At 48.0% G+C, this 18,273-nt stretch overlaps 1 protein-coding gene across 6 annotated transcripts in view; it reads right to left on the reverse strand.

Moving 5' to 3' along the window:
- Positions 1-44: 44 nt before the first annotated feature.
- The window catches only part of LOC135978348 (class I histocompatibility antigen, F10 alpha chain-like), a 39,086-nt gene continuing 20,857 nt past the window's right edge, over positions 45-18,273 (reverse strand). For 2 of the 6 annotated variants that reach the window (XM_065579294.1, XM_065579297.1), the window contains exons 5-8: positions 17,507-17,608; positions 17,080-17,112; positions 296-337; positions 45-118 (exon numbers count right to left, since the gene is read on the reverse strand). In XM_065579294.1, the coding sequence (XP_065435366.1) occupies positions 60-118; positions 296-337; positions 17,080-17,112; positions 17,507-17,608 (236 nt within the window). In that variant the 3' untranslated portion in view covers positions 45-59. Of the gene's footprint in view, positions 119-295; positions 338-10,946; positions 14,722-17,079; positions 17,609-18,273 lie in introns of those variants that run through there. The other 4 variants (XM_065579295.1, XM_065579296.1, XR_010595759.1 and 1 more) reach the window with 4 other exon arrangements.

Raw genomic sequence — 18,273 nt, forward strand, 5'->3', positions numbered from 1 at the left:
ATTTATCATTACAAATCTCACCCAATGCTGTATCAGCAACCACAAAGAAACCCCTCTCACTAGAGTCTTTCACACCTAAATTCATCGCAGAGAAAACAAGGGGGATTTGGCTGCAAACCTGTGTGAATAAAAGGGAAATAAGAGATCCAGAACTCCCCTGTTCTGCTCCGTGGGGCTGGTTTGCTAGAGGGGACGGGCCAGTGAGACTCAGGGTCCAATGACTTGGACTAGGTGTCTCTCTCCAGAGGCCTCAGTGAGAACAGTGAACCCCCAGGCTAGAGCCCCCCTCACTTACCCTTGGCAGATCTGTCAGAGCCACTAGATCCTTGGTCACTTGCTGTGCAGAGGAGGAGGAGAAGAGAGAGTATATTAGCATCTCTCACAAGGCAGGGCTTCAGCGTAGTTAGTAGATACGGGGGACTCTTATCCAAAGGGAACAGTCATCACCTTACTCTTCCCTAGCAGTGAGGTGGTTGGTGCACAGATCAGTCTACAATGCAGCTGCCCTGGATTTCCACTATTCACATGCAAAAAACGTTACCATTGTACGAGGTCAGCACTGACTTGTGCTTTTCCTGTCTCTTCAGAATGGAAGCACTGAACACTCAACAGTCAAAGGCTAGCAAACTAAGAAATGCTGGGCTATGGATACTCAGGCCAAACAACCTCAACTCTGCCCCCTTCGGTCTGTGCCCAAATGGGTCCCTCAAGCAGACCACAGACTTCACCCTCACACCCTGCCAATCGACAGCAATTCCCGCTTTAATCAATGGCGCTGCACAGAACAGTGTGGATGGCATGAAGAGGAATGCTGATTTGGGTTGGTGCTGGGCACACAGACAAGGGTGAGTTTGGTTTGGCCTGGTGCTGTTCTACTTCCTGTTCCTATTCCCAGACCCACTGGGGCAGAGTTCGAGTTGCGTGGGAAGCATCATTCTACCTCGGCATATCCTGGTTTGCCAACCTTTGACTTCTGGGAATTCAACACTCTCATTCTGAAAGGACACAGGGAGCCCAGGGCAGGGTTGAGCACCTGCAACCTTAACTCCACGTTAGCAAAGTTCTTGCATGTGAATTTCCGTTGTTCTGGAGTAACGAGGAGGAGCGAAGGAGGCACGACTCAGGGCCAACTGTAGGAGGAAGGGGGGTGCTCCGAGGAGGTTGTGTTGGCACTTCTCAAACCCCCTCAGGTACCCGCTGGAGACACCCCTGAGAGGGTAAAGAGAGAGCTGGACGGCTACACCCTAGCAGGGCCCGGCAGATCTACGCATTTTATACTGACTCTTGGTGCCAGGCATTAGATGGCCTCTGAGACAGTCCATCATTTATGTAAATATTTCCCATAGTTTTAGTTCCTAAAGATAATTGCAGGAGACAACTGAGGAGGGGATTTGAACTCGTGGTCCTCGAGGTGACAGCTTGGTGCTGACCTGACGTCAATGGAAAGACGCCCATTGGCTTCAACAGGCTTTGGATCAGGCCCAGACTTCACAAGCACCAAACCAACTTTCAGGTAAGTCAAAAGAAGTGTAACATTAAAAGCAGGTCAGACACCTTCAGGGTCACACTCAGCCACACACAGCACAGCTCTAGGGGGATAATAATTCTGCCCAACACCACCGTATACATTCCTGACCATCTGTGACGTTATTGATATAATCTGGGACCATATAGGTCATTGTTGCAACCAAGGTCCTGTAGTGGCACGCAAATCTTGTATAAAGGGGATCAAATGGGGTGTCTAAGACAAGGTTCTGGTTTACTGGTTATGATTATGCTGTCTATATGTGTGTATCACTTTTGGAGTTGAAGTTATGAATATTGGCTCTATACTGTCTGTATTTCAAACTTATGCTATGCTGCTGGGTGACATCCCAGACAAACTGGTGTTAGCTCTGCCTAGCCTGCTTGATGGCCCATTAAGGACCATCAGCTATACAATGGACCCATTGAGAGAAGGCAGATACGCCTTGTAACTCAGCAAAGTATGCAGGGACTGGCCCATGTGACTCCAGACTCCATTTTGTTGTAATTTTCCACAGTAAGAACAAAGAGGTGTTCTTACACCTGGAAAAGACTATATAAGGCTGATGCCTCATCTCCATCTGGTCTTCAATCCTGCTTCATACCTCTGGAGGAACTTTGCTACAAGCTGAAGCTTTGAACAAAGGACTGAGGACCCATCCCAGCGGGGGATGTATTCCAGAGACTTGATTTGAACCTGCAGTTTATTCCATCGCTGCTGCAAGCCTAAACCAAGAACTTTGCCATTACTGTATGTAATTGATCCCATTTAACCAATTCTAACTCTCATCTCTATCTTTTTCCTTTTATGAATAAACCTTTAGATTTTAGATTCTAAAGGATTGGCAACAGCGTGATTTGTGGGTAAGATCTGATTTGTATATTGACCTAGGTCTGGGGCTTGGTCCTTTGGGATCAGGAGAACCTTTTTCTTTTACTGGGGTATTGGTTTTCATAACCATTTGTCCCCATAACGAGTGGTACTGGTGGTAATACTGGGAAACTGGAGTGTCTAAGGAGATTGCTTGTGAGACTTGCAGTTAGCCAGTGGGGTGAGACTGAAGTCCTCTTAGTCTGGCTGGTTTGGTTTGCCTTAGAGGTGGAAAAAACCCCAGCCTTGGGCTGTAACTGCCCTATTTGAGCAATTTGTCCTGAGTTGGCACTCTCAGTTGGGTTCCGCCAGAACCGCATTGTCACAGTGGCGTAGTCGTGCTTGGATCCACAGAACCAGGTCAATTAAGCTTTGGATCAGAACTCCACGTTATCCAAATTTGAATTTTGGGATTGAGAGTTTGGTTGGTTAAAGAGCAGTTGCAATGGGTGAGCAAAGAGCATATGAGGGCCTTGACAAAAAAGCCCTGAAAGATTTGTGTTCAGAAAAGGGGATAAGCTTTAGAAAGAAAGCTACAAATCAAGAACTGAGAGAGCTGTTAATGGCCAGTGATCAGAAGGCAGAAGCAATTGAAAAGCAAAAGGCAGCAAGTAAACTTCAACTTGAACATGAACAAAGACTGGCAGAAATTCGATTGCAGGAACTAGAAGCTGAGGCAAAAGTGCAAAGATTTCAGCTCCAAGTCAGAAAAGCAAGGGAAGAAAAGCAGAAATTGTATCCTCTTGAAAGTCCAGTTTATAACAATGTTGGTATGTTGTATAACTCTGAGCAGTTGTCTGGGTGTAACCAAATGTACCCCAATTCTGCCACCTTTTATGTAAATGCTTTTACTGTGTGTTCAGTAACGGGTGACTCCATAACTGGTGCCAATGCTCTGTATGGGAGTGGTAATGAAAGATTCACAGAGAATGTAAAAGTCAATGGTAAAAGCTGTGTAGGGCAAATTATGGCTTCTAACATCACTCTTGTTAAAGCAGATCTTGTCAAAGAGGAAGATTATTTACCAAATCAGAGTGTGAATGTTGTAGTCCTCTATGAGTTCACTGTCCGTGTGCCTTTAGCCAGAATCCACCTTGAATGGAATGGTGCTAAGCATGAAGTTATAGCTGGGGTAAGGAAGTTATTGCCTAAGGATCTTTTGATTGGGGAAAATGTTAAAGCTTTGTTCAGTCCAGGTGGTCAGTCACAGGACAGGAATGATCTTAAACCTGTGTCTATTGTGGGCAATGATTTGCCTGGGGAGGGTTGCTCCAAAGGTTTGTCTGAGAAGAGCTATTTGTCGGTAAATAAAGTTTCTGAATGTCGGTCTAGTGTCTCAGAAGTGAATCTGGAGTTGAATCAAGAGCAGCAAAATCTTATTGGGCAGGAAAATGTTTCTCTGGAGCAGACTAAAGAGGATGGTCAGGTGGAAGCCCTAACTGAGGAAGGAGAGGGTGGATTTTTGATGGGTGATGCTTTGGTGGCTAGTACAGCTTGTAAAAGTGAATCTGAAAAGGGTAACTGTGATTTGCTGGCAGTGGCTCAGTGTAGTAAAAAGAGCAGTTTATCTGCTGGGAGTGGCAAGGTGCCTGGTAAGGAAGCTGCCCCACTCTCCCAGTCTTTGTCTGTAGTCAGCCCTGTGTGCTGGGACAAAGGAGAGGAAGGCAGGAAAAGTTTGGAGGAGCCTGGGCAGCCTTGTGAGCTGATGGCTTTGTCTAGTCAGCAGTTTGGGAAGGCAGGGAGAGTGGAAGATGAATGTCCCTATACCTTACCTGTTTCCTGTGTGGAGAATAGTGACAGTGAAGGAAATGTGCCTGTGTCTGTCAGGGGTATTGACTTGCCTATGGAGGAAGCTACCTCAGTCTCCAAGCAGTTGTCTGTGAACAGCCCTGTGTGCTGGGACAAGGGAAATGAAATCCCGAGCTATGTGTCTGGTAAAAAAGGTGTCTCCAGCTCTTCTTTGTCTGTGGAGCAGACAGAAGGTGCCTTTCGGCCTGTGATGGTTGAGGTTAGTGCAGTTGTCTCAAAGTTGGTTCTGAATTCAACTAAAGCCCAGGAAGGGAATGGTCCTAAGTCTGTGTCTGCTGGGGAGAATGGCACTGTAACTAAGTTGCATACAGTTAGTGTCTTAGCAAAATCCCAGAGACCAGACAATTCTGGTGCTTGTATTTTGCCTATTGCTAGTGTGTGGTTGGTAAAGGGTGTAGCAACACGGTCTAATCAGGGTAATACCCTAGCCGGGGCACACGGAGAGCATGCAGGTGATTTGGTTGTGTTACCTACTGATGGTGTGGAAACTTGTAGCAAGAAGGAAAGGATTCCTAAACTTGTGTGTGGCAAAGGAAAGGGAAATGTTTCTAACCTTTCATCTAGGAAGTCTATGGGTTTGCCTGAAAGGGGATTGTGTAGAAATCTGCCTGATGGGCCAAAGGAGATCCTGGATGTAAGTAAGACCCAGAAAAAATCTGTTGTTGCTCAGGAAAGTGTTCCTTTAGAGCAAGCCCTAGGTGAAGAGGGTAAGGGCAGAATTTCTGTGAGGGGTGATTTGCTGCTTAAAAAAGCTCCTGGGGAAAGGAATCCTCATGGTAATTTGTGCAAGCAGTTCCCTGCAAATGAAGGGTGTGAGAGTAATTTAATCAAGGAAGTTTCAGTTCCTAACAGCCAGAAATTTTCTGTTGTGAATGGATCCACTGACTTTCCTTTCCAAAGATCCAGTGTGGGTAGCTTTGAGAAGGTCTCAGATGGAGTAAGAGCTGTTAAGAAAATTGAGCAGCCCTATAACCGAGTGGCTGTGTGTGGCCAGCTTGTTGGGAAGACAATGGTGTTGGAACAGGAATGTCTCCATTCTAATTCTTTAAGTGAGCAGTCTGTGCTTCAGGGTCTGAGGACAGATTTGGTTACTGGTGTTTCAAAGCAGAACAGTTTTATGGCTAAATGCTTGAGGATGCAGGGGAGAGCAAGCAAACTCTCACCCTCAGACTCTTTGGATTTGTGTGGTATCTCTTTAAGACAGAGTCCAGCCTTGGAAATGATAACAGTTAAGGATATGAAAACTGGTGGACTGGCTTCTGTCTGTGGTAATGCAAATTACTTGTCTGGCTGGGAGGGGAAGGACTTGCTAATAGCTGTTAGCACAGAGAGCCCACCCCATCAGCCAGTAAATTCTGTTAAGCAAGAAAAATCAGGGTGTGATCCTGCAGGACAAGGAGGAAAGAGAAAACTGAATTTTGCAAAGGAAAGCCACAGGTTAACCCTAAAATGCCCAAACTCCAATGGTATTGAGCCAAAGGTGTGGCATGACAACCATGATTGTAGATGGACACTTGCAATGGATTTGTTGTTAATGCTAATGGTAATTTTGTAACTGATGTGTTGCTATTACCAAGAACTGTAAGAATGTACAATGTTCCTAATCTGTTGGAAAATCCCTTGAACATGTTAAAAGGAATACATGAGAACACACTTTATGTTAAAAGGCCTTGCTATACTAATGTTTCACAGTTGATGCCTGTAAACAGTATTGGAACTTTTCACAGGAGAAAAGACATTCCAGACCTAATGTACTGTATGAGAAGGGAAACTAAGGCACACTACCATATTGCCTTCATGGCTAAATGCCAAGATTCCTGTACTATGAACATCATTAATATCTGCATTTATTTGATGTTAATTGGGTTCCAAACATTTGCCCGAGCTTGTATGGATAAAGTAGCTGTTTTCTTTAGCTCTTAGCAAGGTCACATGAGACATACAGGAACCATGCTGCAAGAGCAGATCCAATCCACTATTGTTCTAACCAAGTTTTACCTTGTTTGTAAAGAGGTTCAATCATGTTGTTGAACACAATTTTGATAAACCATTTCTGTTGTTCTTTAGCCAGCTAAGCCATAGTGCCTAACCCCGATACTAGCCATAGTGAGATAAACCCAAGGATGGGGAGCTCTTGGGATGCAGTCAGTGATGTTTGTGTCATCCCTTCCTGCATCAATTTTGCGTTGGGGGTGTGACGTTATTGATATAATCTGGGACCATATAGGTCATTGTTGCAACCAAGGTCCTGTAGTGGCACGCAAATCTTGTATAAAGGGGATCAAATGGGGTGTCTAAGACAAGGTTCTGGTTTACTGGTTATGATTATGCTGTCTATATGTGTGTATCACTTTTGGAGTTGAAGTTATGAATATTGGCTCTATACTGTCTGTATTTCAAACTTATGCTATGCTGCTGGGTGACATCCCAGACAAACTGGTGTTAGCTCTGCCTAGCCTGCTTGATGGCCCATTAAGGACCATCAGCTATACAATGGACCCATTGAGAGAAGGCAGATACGCCTTGTAACTCAGCAAAGTATGCAGGGACTGGCCCATGTGACTCCAGACTCCATTTTGTTGTAATTTTCCACAGTAAGAACAAAGAGGTGTTCTTACACCTGGAAAAGACTATATAAGGCTGATGCCTCATCTCCATCTGGTCTTCAATCCTGCTTCATACCTCTGGAGGAACTTTGCTACAAGCTGAAGCTTTGAACAAAGGACTGAGGACCCATCCCAGCGGGGGATGTATTCCAGAGACTTGATTTGAACCTGCAGTTTATTCCATCGCTGCTGCAAGCCTAAACCAAGAACTTTGCCATTACTGTATGTAATTGATCCCATTTAACCAATTCTAACTCTCATCTCTATCTTTTTCCTTTTATGAATAAACCTTTAGATTTTAGATTCTAAAGGATTGGCAACAGCGTGATTTGTGGGTAAGATCTGATTTGACCTAGGTCTGGGGCTTGGTCCTTTGGGATCAGGAGAACCTTTTTCTTTTACTGGGGTATTGGTTTTCATAACCATTTGTCCCCATAACGAGTGGTACTGGTGGTAATACTGGGAAACTGGAGTGTCTAAGGAGATTGCTTGTGAGACTTGCAGTTAGCCAGTGGGGTGAGACTGAAGTCCTCTTAGTCTGGCTGGTTTGGTTTGCCTTAGAGGTGGAAAAAACCCCAGCCTTGGGCTGTAACTGCCCTATTTGAGCAATTTGTCCTGAGTTGGCACTCTCAGTTGGGTTCCGCCAGAACCGCATTGTCACACCATCGCCTTCTCTGCACTAGAAAAATTGGGACCCATCCCCGCAAGCAATGCAATTCCACCAGTGATAGCAAAGTTGAAGCAACTGAGGAGATGGGGTTCAGGTGTTTTTAACCACTGCATCATCTAGACTTCCTCTGAGCAAGGTTACAGAACATGTGTCTACAGCCACTCTACACTACTGAAGACGACCTCTGCTGGGAAAATAACAAAGCAGGGCAGATTATCCAACAAGTTCTTGGAATGTATTGGAGACATTTTTTCTTTCAGAAGGTGGAGAAAGCTACTAGGGGAGAGGCTGTTCTAGATTTAACTTTGACAAATAGGGAGGAACTGGTTGAGAATTTGAAAGTGGAAGGCAGCTTGGGTGAAAGTGATCATGAAATGACAGAATTCATGATTCTAAAGAATGGTAGGAGGGAAAACAACACAATAAAATAATGGATTTCAAGAAGACAGACTTTAGCAAACTCAGGGAGTTGCTAGGTAAGATCCCATGGGAAGCAAGTCTAAGGGGAAAAACAGTTCAGAAGAGTTGGAAAGTTCTCAAAGAGACATTATCAAGCACACAGGTGCAAACTATCCCACTGCACAGGAAAGCAATGAAGGATGGCAAGAGACCACACTGGCTTAAACCAGGAGATCTTCAATGATCTAAAAATCAAAAGAGAGTCCTACACAAAGTGGAAACTAGGTCAAATTACAAAGGATAACTGTAAACAAATAATGCAAGTATGTAGGGGCAAAATCAGAAAGGTCAAGGTACAAAACGAGATCAAACTAGCTAGAGACATAAAGGGTAACAACAAAACATTCTACAAATTCATTAGCAGCAAGAGGAAGACCAAGGATAGGGTAGGCCCATTAGTCAATGAGGAAAGAAAGACAATAACAGAACATGGGAGGAGAGGTTGATACGCTGGAGGGTAGGGATAGGATACAGAGGGACCTAGACAAATTAGAGGATTGGGCCAAAAGAAATAAGATGAGGTTCAACAAGGACAAGTGCAGAGTCCTGCACTTAGGACGGAAGAATCCCATGCACTGCTACAGACTAGGGACCGAATGGCTGGGCAGCAGTTCTGCAGAAAAGGACCTAGGGGTTACAGTGGACGAAAAGCCGAATATGAGTCAACAGTGTGCAATATGAGTCAACAGTGTGCCCTTGTTTCCAAGAAGGCTAATGGCATCTTGGGTTGTATCAGTAGGGGCATTTCCCGCAGACCGAGGGACGTGATCATTCCCTTCTATTCGGCACTGGTGAGGCCACATTTAGAGTACTGTGTCCAGTTTTGGGCCCCACACTACAAGAAGGATGTAGATAAATTGGAAAGAGTCCAGCGGAGGGCAACAAAAATGATTAGGGGGCTGGAGCACATGACTTATGAGGAGAGGCTGAGGGAACTGGGATTGTTTAGCCTGCAGAAGAGAAGAATGAGGGGGGATTTGATAGCTGCTTTCAACTACCTGAAAGGGGGTTCCAAAGAGGATGGATCTACACGGTTCTCAGTGGTAGAAGATGACAGAACAAGGAGTAATGGTCTCAAGTTGCAGAGGGGGAGGTTTAGGTTGGATATTAGGAACAACTTTTTCACTAGGAGGGTGGTGAAGAACTGGAATGGGTTACCTAGGGAGGTGGTGGAATCTCCTTCCTTAGAGGTTTTTAAGGTCAGGCTTCACAAAGCCCTGGCTGGGATGATTTAGTTGGGGTTGGTCCTGCTTTGAGCAGGGGGTTGGACTAGATGACCTCCTGAGGTCCCTTCCAACCCTGAGATTCTATGACTCTATGTGAAAATGGGGAAAGAGCTAAATGACTTTTTTGTTTCAATTTTCACCATAAGGTTTTATAGCGATTGGACGTCGAGCATAGTGAACACCAGTGAAATTGAGGTAGAATCTGAGGCTAATGTAGGGAAAGAACAAGTTTAAAATGATTTAGACAAGTTAGATATCTTCAAGTCACCAAGGCCTGATGAAAGGCATCCTAGAATACTCAAGGAACTGACAGAGCAGATATCTGAACCAATATCTTTGAAAAGTCATGGAAGATGGCAGAGAGGACTGGAAGAGGGGAAACATAGTGCCAATCTATAAAAAGGGGATTAGGCACAACCTGAAGAATTACAGACCAGTCAGTTTAACTTCAGTACCCAAAAAGATAATGGGGCAAATAATGAAGCAATCAATTTGCAAACACCTAGAAGATAATAAGGTGACAGTAACAGTCAGCCTGGATTTGTCAAGAACAAATTGTGTAAAACCAACCTGATAGCTTTCTTTGATAGGGTAACAAGCCTTGTGTATGGGAGGAAATGGTAGATGTGGTATAACTTGATTTTAGTAAGGCTTTTGATAATGTCTCATAGGACCTTCTCATTAACAAACTAGGGAAATATAGCCTAGATGGTGCTACTATAAAGTGGGTGCAGAACTGGTTGGAAAACTGTTCCCAGAGAATAGTTATCAATAGTTCACAGTCATGTTGGAAGGGCATGACAAGTGGGGTCCCTCAGGCCTGGTCTACACTAGGAGGTTATGTTGTATTTAGCAGCGTTAACTCGAATTAACCCTGCACCCGTCCACACAACAAAGCTATTTATTTCGACATAGAGGTCTCTTTAAATCGATTTCTGTACTCCTCTCCGACGAGGGGAGTAGCGCTAAATTCGACATGGCCATGTCCAATTAGGGTAGGTGTGTATGTAATTCGACGCTAATAGCTCTGGGAGCTATCCCACAGTGCACCACTCTGTTGACGCTCTGGACAGCAGTCCGAGCTCGGATGCTCTGACCAGCCACACAGGAAAAGCCCCAGGAAAATCTGAATTCCTTTTCCTGTCTGGCCAGTTTGAATCTCATTTCCTGTTTGGACATCGTGGCGAGCTCAACAGCACTGGCAACGATGCAGAGCTCTCCAGCAGAGGTGACCATGCAATCGCAGAATAGAAAGAAGGCCCCAGCATGGACTGATCGGGAAGTCTTGGATCTGATCGCTGTGTGGGGCGATGAGTCCATGCTTTCGGAGCTGCGATCAAAAAAACGGAATGCCAAGATCTACAAGAAGATCTCCAAAGCCATGACGGAGAGAGGATATAGCCGGGATGCAACACAGTGCCGCGTGAAAATTAAGGAGCTGAGACAAGGGTACCAGAAGACCAAAGAGTCAAATGGACACTCTGGATCCCAGCCCCACACATGCCGTTTCTACGAGGCACTGCATTCCATTCTAGGTGTGGCCGCCACCACTACCACACCACTGTCCGTGGACTCTGACGATGGGGTATTGTCGACGGCCGCTTCCTCGGAGATGTTCGCGGACGGGGAAGATGAGGAAGGAGATATGGAGGACGAGGCAGTCGACAGCGCTTTCAATGCTGATTTCCCCAACAGCCAGGGGAAATCACCCTCACGGAGATCCCCTACCAACCCTCCCAAGGTGGTAACCCAGACCGTGAATCAGGGGAAACATCAGTAGGTAAGTGTTTTAAACATTTATTTTGAACAGAATAGGAATGGTATCTTAACAATGGGTTTTTCATGATTAGTTTGCCCTAGGCGCTTTAGTTTCTAGTCCTTGCCAGTGCAGCTACTGGAAAATTCTGTCAATATGTCCGGGGATAGAGCAGAAATCCTCCTGGGGCATCTTCACGAAGGTCTCCTGGAGGTATTGTGAAAGCCTTTGCATCAGGTTCCTGGGGAGAGCGGCCTTATTGCGTCCTCCATGGTAGGAAACTTTTCCGCGCCAGGCTAGCAGCAAGTACTCCGGGATCATTGCCTCGCAAAGCATGGTGGCATACGGCCCTGGTGCTTGCTGGCATTCACGCAGCATGCGGTCTTTCTCTGTCTCCGAAATCGTCATCAGAGTGATATCACTCATGGTGACCTGCTTTGAATTAGGGGAATGTTAGTATTGGGACTGATTGTCTGTTCCTTTACATAACTGTAACCGGCGGTTTACAGCCATGCGGTGGAGGCGTGACAGGGGCAGCATGGAGGGATCTTTCCCAGGGACAGCCGCGAGGGGGTTGGGACAGGGGCAGAGTTCATGCTAGCCGGATTGCCGGCAGCAGGAACTGGCCAATGCTAGGAGCATTGCTTGGAACGTGAAAGGAGGGCACTGCTATAAATTAAGCTTTAAGCAGCCAAAAGTCTACGGCTTACCATGTCCGCCTGCTAGCCGAATTCCGTTGTCCGGCCCCGCTTGTGTGATCTGTACAGCAAGACCCCAGGCACTCAATGGGAAGGCCGAAAATTCGACCTTGTACTGAGTGCGCATGTGATAGGTGCTGTGCATGGTCTTGTTCACAGAGAAAGACTATATTCATTGTTCGCAAAATTGTATCTTTCTGATGAATTCACTCCCTTTTTCCCATCCCACAGCTGCGAGTGTCTCCCGACCTACCCCAGCATCCCCCTCCCAGAGGCTGGCGCAGATCAGGCGACGAAAGAGAAGGACACGGGACGAGATGTTCTCAGAACTTATGGGCTGCTCCCAAGCCGAGGCGGCACAGCAGACCCAATGGAGGGAGAACATGTTGCAATACCAGCGATCACACAGCGAATGGGAGGACAGGTGGCGGCAGGAAGACCAGCAGGCAACTCAAACGCTGCTTGGACTAATGAGGGAGCAAACGCTCCGGCACCTTGTAGATGTTCTGCAGGACAGGAGGACAGAGCCCCGCTGCATTCTCTCTCTAACCGCCCTCCCCCGCCACAAAGTCCCATCCCCCCCTCACCCAAAGTCCCAAGAAGGAGGGGCGGCAGGGGCCGTGAAAACAGTCACTCCACCCCTGCAGACTGCTCAAGTAACAGAAGGCTCTCATTCCCAAAGATTTTATAAGTCCTTTCCTTCGCTCCAAGCACCTCACCCAAGCCCCGTCCCAGTTTCATCCCCTAACTGTGTAGTTCTTAATAAAAAATACGTTTCTGTTAATTACTGTTTCCATCATGTTCTTTTAGAGGAGAGTATCAGAGGGGTAGCCGTGTTAGTCTGAATCTGTAAAAAGCAACAGAGGGTCCTGTGGCACCTTTAAGTCAGTATGGAGATAACTCCAAGATAAGACTTGGAGTCTTCAGGACCAGACTCCAAAGAGAAACTGCTGAGCTCCAGTTCATTTGCAAATTTGACACCATCAGATCAGGATGAAACAAAGACTGTGAATGGCTATCCAACTACAGAAGCAGTTTCTCCTCCCTTGGTGTTCACACCTCAACTGCTAGCAGAGCACCTCACCCTCCCTGATGGAACTAACCTCGTTATCTCCATACTGATTTATACCTGCCTCTGGAGATTTCCATTACTTGCATCTGAAGAAGTGAGGTTCTTACCCACGAAAGCTTATGCTCCCAATACTTCTGTTAGTCTTAAAGGTGCCACAGGACCCTCTGTTGATTTTTAGAGGAGAGTGTGTTTGAAGGGAGGGAAGGGAGTTGGTAATTGGAGAGGACAGTCACCTTTACCAGGGTACAGACACGGGGGCAGGTTCAGCGGAAGGTCACACACACATTGCAGTCACTAGGCACCCTGGTCAGGCTGGGAGGTGGTTTTCATGTTCTGTGTGGGGGGGCTATGTGAGTGTGTGGCGGGGGAGGGTGGTTACAGATCTTATGCAGCGGTCCTTAGCCTGGATGACAGAGCCACGCAGCAGGGGATCTGTAACTCCCCCTCCCCCCCCGCCACAAAGTCAGATAGCCCCCACACACAGAGTCCCGAAAAGGAGGGGTGGCAGGCTCCGTTGAAACAACCAGTCCACCACTGCGGACCGCTCTAGGAGCAGGAGCCTGTCATTCCTCGAGTTTAGAAGCGTCCTTTCCATCACTACACCCACTCCCCACCAGTCTGCGTCCCAGTTTCAACACTTTACCACGAAATCCTTAATAAAGAAAACAGTGTTAATGAACAAAGTTTAATTTATTTTATTTTTAAAGGTGTGTTGGAAGGGGCGAGACGGGGTGAACAAGGTATGTAACTGGAGAGGATAGTCAACATTAAGTGGGTAAAGAAATGGGGGCAGGTGCAGCTTCTGTTTAAACAAACTTAATAGTCACAGGTTACCCTGCTCACTGTGGAACCTAGCTTTCAAAGCTTCCCGGATGCACAGCGCGTCCCGCTGGGCTCTTCTAATCGCCCGGCTGTCTGGCTGGGCATAATCAGCAGCCAGGCGATTTGCCTCAACCTCCCACCCCGCCATAAACGTCTCCCCCTTGCTCTCACAGAGATTGTGGAGCACACAGCAAGCTGCAATAACAATGGAGATATTGGTTTCGCTGAGATCAGAGCGAGTCAGTACACTTCTCCATCTCCCCTTGAGACGTCCAAAAGCACACTCCACCACCATTCTGCACTTGCTCAGCCGGTAGTTGAAGAGTTCGCTTTCACTGTCCAGGGCACCTGTATAGGGCTTCATGAGCCAGGGCATTAGCGGGTAGGCTGGGTCCCCGAGGGTCACTATAGGCATCTCCACATCCCCAACAGTTATTTTGTGGTCAGGGAAGTAAATACCTTCCTGCAGCCATCTAAACAGACCAGAGTTCTTGAAAACGCGAGTATCATGAACCTTGCCCGGCCATCCGACATTGATGTTGGTAAAACGTCCCCTATGGTCCACCAGTGCTTGCAGCACCATTGAAAAGTAGCCCTTTCGGTTAATGTACTGGCTGGCCTGGTGGGCCGGTCCCAGGATAGGGATGTGAGTTCCATCTATAGCCCCACCGCAGTTTGGGAATCCCATCGCAGCGAAGCCATCAATGATGACCTGAACGTTTCCCAGGGTCACTACCTTTGAAAGCAGTAGCTCAACGATTGCGTTGGCTACTTGCATCACAGCAACCCCCACGGTAGATTTACCCACTCCAAATTGATTCGCGACTGACCGGTAGCTGTCTGGCGTTGCAAGCTTCCAGAGGGCTATGGCCACTCACTTCTGGACAGTCAGGGCTGCTCGCATCCGTGTGTCTTTGCGCTTCAGGGCAGGGGACAGCAACTCACAAAGTTCCAGGAAAGTTCCCTTACTCATCCGAAAGTTTCGCAGCCACTGTGATTCATCCCAGACCTGCAGCACTATGCGGTCCCACCAGTCTGTGCTTGTTTCCCGGGCCCAGAATCGCCGTTCCACACCATCAACATGACCCATTGCCACCATGATGTCCACGGCGCGGGGTCCCATGCTTTGCGAGAGGTCTGTGCCCCTCTCAGACTTAATGTCCTCACTGCGCTGCCGTAGCCTCCTCGCCCGATTTCTCAGCATCTGCCTTTGAAAAAGGTGGATGATAAGGTGCGAGGTGTTGACAACGGCCATAACTGTAGCGATGATCGCAGCAGGCTTCATGCTCGCAGTACTGTGGCGTCCGCGCTATCAATCACCAGAAAAGTGCGCGAACTGATCGCCCGCCGGCGCTTTCAGGGAGGGAGGGCGGGAGTGAGGGTTGAATGACGACAGTTACTCAAAACCACCCTTGACACATTTTTTGCCCCAGCAGGCATTGGGGGCTCGACCCAGAATTCCAATGGGCAGCGGGGACTACAGGAACTGTGGGATAGCTGCCCACAGTGCACCGCTTCCAATGTCGACGCTTGCCCCGTTAGTGTGGACTCACAAAGTCGAATTACTGTCCTTAGTGTGGCTTTGACTTTGTAATATCGGTTCCACAAATTCGCTTTAAGTAAAATCGAACTACTCTCGTAGTGTAGACATACCCTCAGGGATCAGTTCTGGGTCTGGTTCTGTTCAATGGCTTCATCAAGGGTTTAGATAATGGCATAGAGAGTACACTTATTAAGATTGTGGCGATACTAAGCAGGAAGGGGTTGCAAATGCTTTGGAGGACAGGATTAAAATTCAAAATGATCTGAACAAACTGGATAAACAGTCTGAAGTAAATAGGATGAAATTCAATATGGACAAATGTAAACTACCCCACTTAGGAAGAAACCATCAATTGCACACATCAAAATTGGGAAATGACGCCTAGGAAGAAGTACCACAGAAAGGAATCTGGGGTCATAGTGGATCACAAGCTAAATATGAGTCAACCGTGTAACACGGTTGCAAAAAAAGGCAACATCATTCTGGGATGATTAGCCCGAGTGTTGTAAGCAAGACACAAGGAGTAATTCTTCCTCTCTACTCTGTGCTGATTAGGCCTGAACTGGAGCATTGTGCCCAGGAAGGATGTGGACACATTGGAGAAAGTCCACGGGAGAGCAATACGAATGATTAAAGATCTAGAAAACATGACCTATGAGGAAAGATCGAAAGAATTGGGTTTGTTTAGTCACAGAAGAGAAGACAGAGAGGGGACATGATAACAGTTTGCAAGTACATAAAAGGTTGTTACAAGGAGGAGGGGAAAAATTGTATTCATCAACTTCTGAGGACAGGACAAGAAGCAATGGGCTTAAATTGCAACAAGGGAGGTTTAGGTTGGACATTAGGGAAAAAAATCTTGTCAGGATGGTTAAGCACTGGAATAAATTGCCTAGAGAGGTTGTGGAATCTCTCTCATTGGAGGTTTTAAGAACAGGTTAGTCAGGGATGGTCTATATCAGATGTCTTAAAACATGCGGCCTGTGGGGCTAGTTCCTGCAGCCTGCAAAGCTCCCCGTGGCCCACTCCCCACCCCCTCCAGGCTGGGGGTGGGCAAACTATAGCCCCCGTGGCGCCGCAAGCCCTGCGCCGCTCCCTGAAGCGGCCGGCACCACGTCCCTGTGGCGGCGGGGCGTGGGGGTGGGGGCAGAGGGCTCTGTGCGTTGCCCTCCCTTCCAGGCACCGCCCCTCCGCAGCGCCCATTGGCCGGGAACGGGGAACCGTGGCCAATGGGAGCTTCGGGGCAGGTATCTGGAGGAGCAGCAAGGCCAGTGCACGGAGCCCTGTGGCCCCTTCCCCAGGGGCCGCAGGCATGTGGTTCCGGCTGCTTCCCGGAGTGGCGCTGGGCCAGGGCAGGCAGGCAGGGAGCCTGTCCTGGCCCCGGAGCTGCTCTAGGTAAGCGGCGCTGGGCCGGAGCCCACACCCCAACCCTCCTGCACCCCAACTCCCTTCCCTGAGCCCCCTGCCGCACCCTGCACCCATCCTGCACCCCAACTCCCTGCCCTGAGCCCTGGCCACACCCCGCACCCCTCCTGCACCCCCTGGGAGCAGGGAGGGGGTGGAGTTAGGGTGGGGAATTCAAGGAAAGGGGTTGGAATGGGGGCAGGGAAGGGGTGGGAAAGGCAGGGAAGGGGCGGGGCCTAATAGAAGGGGCAGAGTTGGGGCAGGGCTGGGGGCAACAGGGGAGGGGTGTCAGTGATGTGGCCCTCGAGCCAATGCATTAGTCCTCATGTGGCCCTCGTGGCCATTTGAGTTTGAGATCCCTGGTCTAGATAATATCTAGTCCTGCCTTGAGTGCAGGGGACTGGACTAGATGTCCTCTCGAGGTCCCTTCCAGTTCTAGGATTCTATGGTACTAGAGCAATAGTTGGGAGATTTCCCGAAAAGCCTCATTGTAGACAAGGTCTATGAGTGGGAGCGAGGATCTCCTGTCAGTGGCTCCAGGCTAAAATCCACAAGCAAATACTGATGGCTGTTCAGAGATGGTCACTTGAAAAGAGGCGATGGGTCTCTTGTCACTTACCCTGAGCTACAGCGTAGCCGTCTCCCGTCCTCCCTGCAGAGAGAAGGCAAATTTCAGTGAATGCAGCTCCCGAGATAGGAACCGACTCCGATCTGTGCCCACAGCTCAGAAACAGGACCCCTGGCGCCAGTAATGGACTCAAGGTCCCAGGCGCTCACGATTGGCAGGAGAGAAAGACACGACACAGTTTCCAAAGATCTCAGTCCACTGGCTGCTGGGCTCGCTGGAAAACCAAGCCTCATATAAACTGTAACCCGCACCAAGGTTCTGGGTCTGGCCCTCCAGCAGCTCCCATCGGGGTCATTAGCTCAGTCCCGCAGTGGGACAGTCACACAGTACTGACACTGGCTCCTGTATTGCTGTTGGCCTTAGGTAGGTGTGCAGGGCCCGGCAAGTCCAGGAAATGCCCCCAACCCAGCCACTTTACCTGGGCATTGCTTTTTCCAGAAGAATACTCCGATTATAACACCAATCAGGACAGCTGCAGTGATAACTCCAGCCACAATGGGAATCAAACTATTATTTGGTTCTGAAATGGAATGGAGAGAATGAGCAATGGGGAAAAATCCCCCACTAAAACCCCCCTTTCATCCCAGTGCAGGGATCAGTCAGTCAGCTCCCCAGATAAGGGCTGAATCCTGCAACCATCCACCCCTTCCAATGCAGCCACCATGTACCTACCAGGCATTATACCCCACCACAGAAAGTCCTGGACACTAGACCCAGCCTCTACCACTTCAATTCATAATAAATATTTAGCACTTAAAATAGAAGATTTTTATAACATTAATCAATCTTCATAAACCTAATTATGGGAGAGAATGAATGTCAGTATCGTCCCTAAACAGGAAAGGGGGAGACTTGCTGAAGATCACACAGAGTCAGTGAAAGAGCCAGGAATAGACCCCAGGAATCCTGACTTCCAGCCCCTCCTCCCCTAACCCACCTGCCCCCACTCCCCTTCCAGGAGTCCTGGCTCCCAGCCCCTAACTCCCCCTTGACCACCCTGACTTTCATGACTAATGGAACACAGTCCCATTGTGTGATTCTGGTGACAAACTGGAAACTGACCTCAAAGCTCTGGATTTCCCTGCCATGAATATAGTTAGACACAATGCGTGTTTTTTGAGGGGGCAGGAAGTGAAGAGGGGACGATAGAGATATTTTAATACTGTTCTTGGTTTATATGAACCT

This window comes from Chrysemys picta, unplaced genomic scaffold (genome assembly GCF_011386835.1).
Source record: "Chrysemys picta bellii isolate R12L10 unplaced genomic scaffold, ASM1138683v2 scaf218, whole genome shotgun sequence".
Lineage (NCBI taxonomy): Eukaryota > Metazoa > Chordata > Testudines > Emydidae > Chrysemys > Chrysemys picta.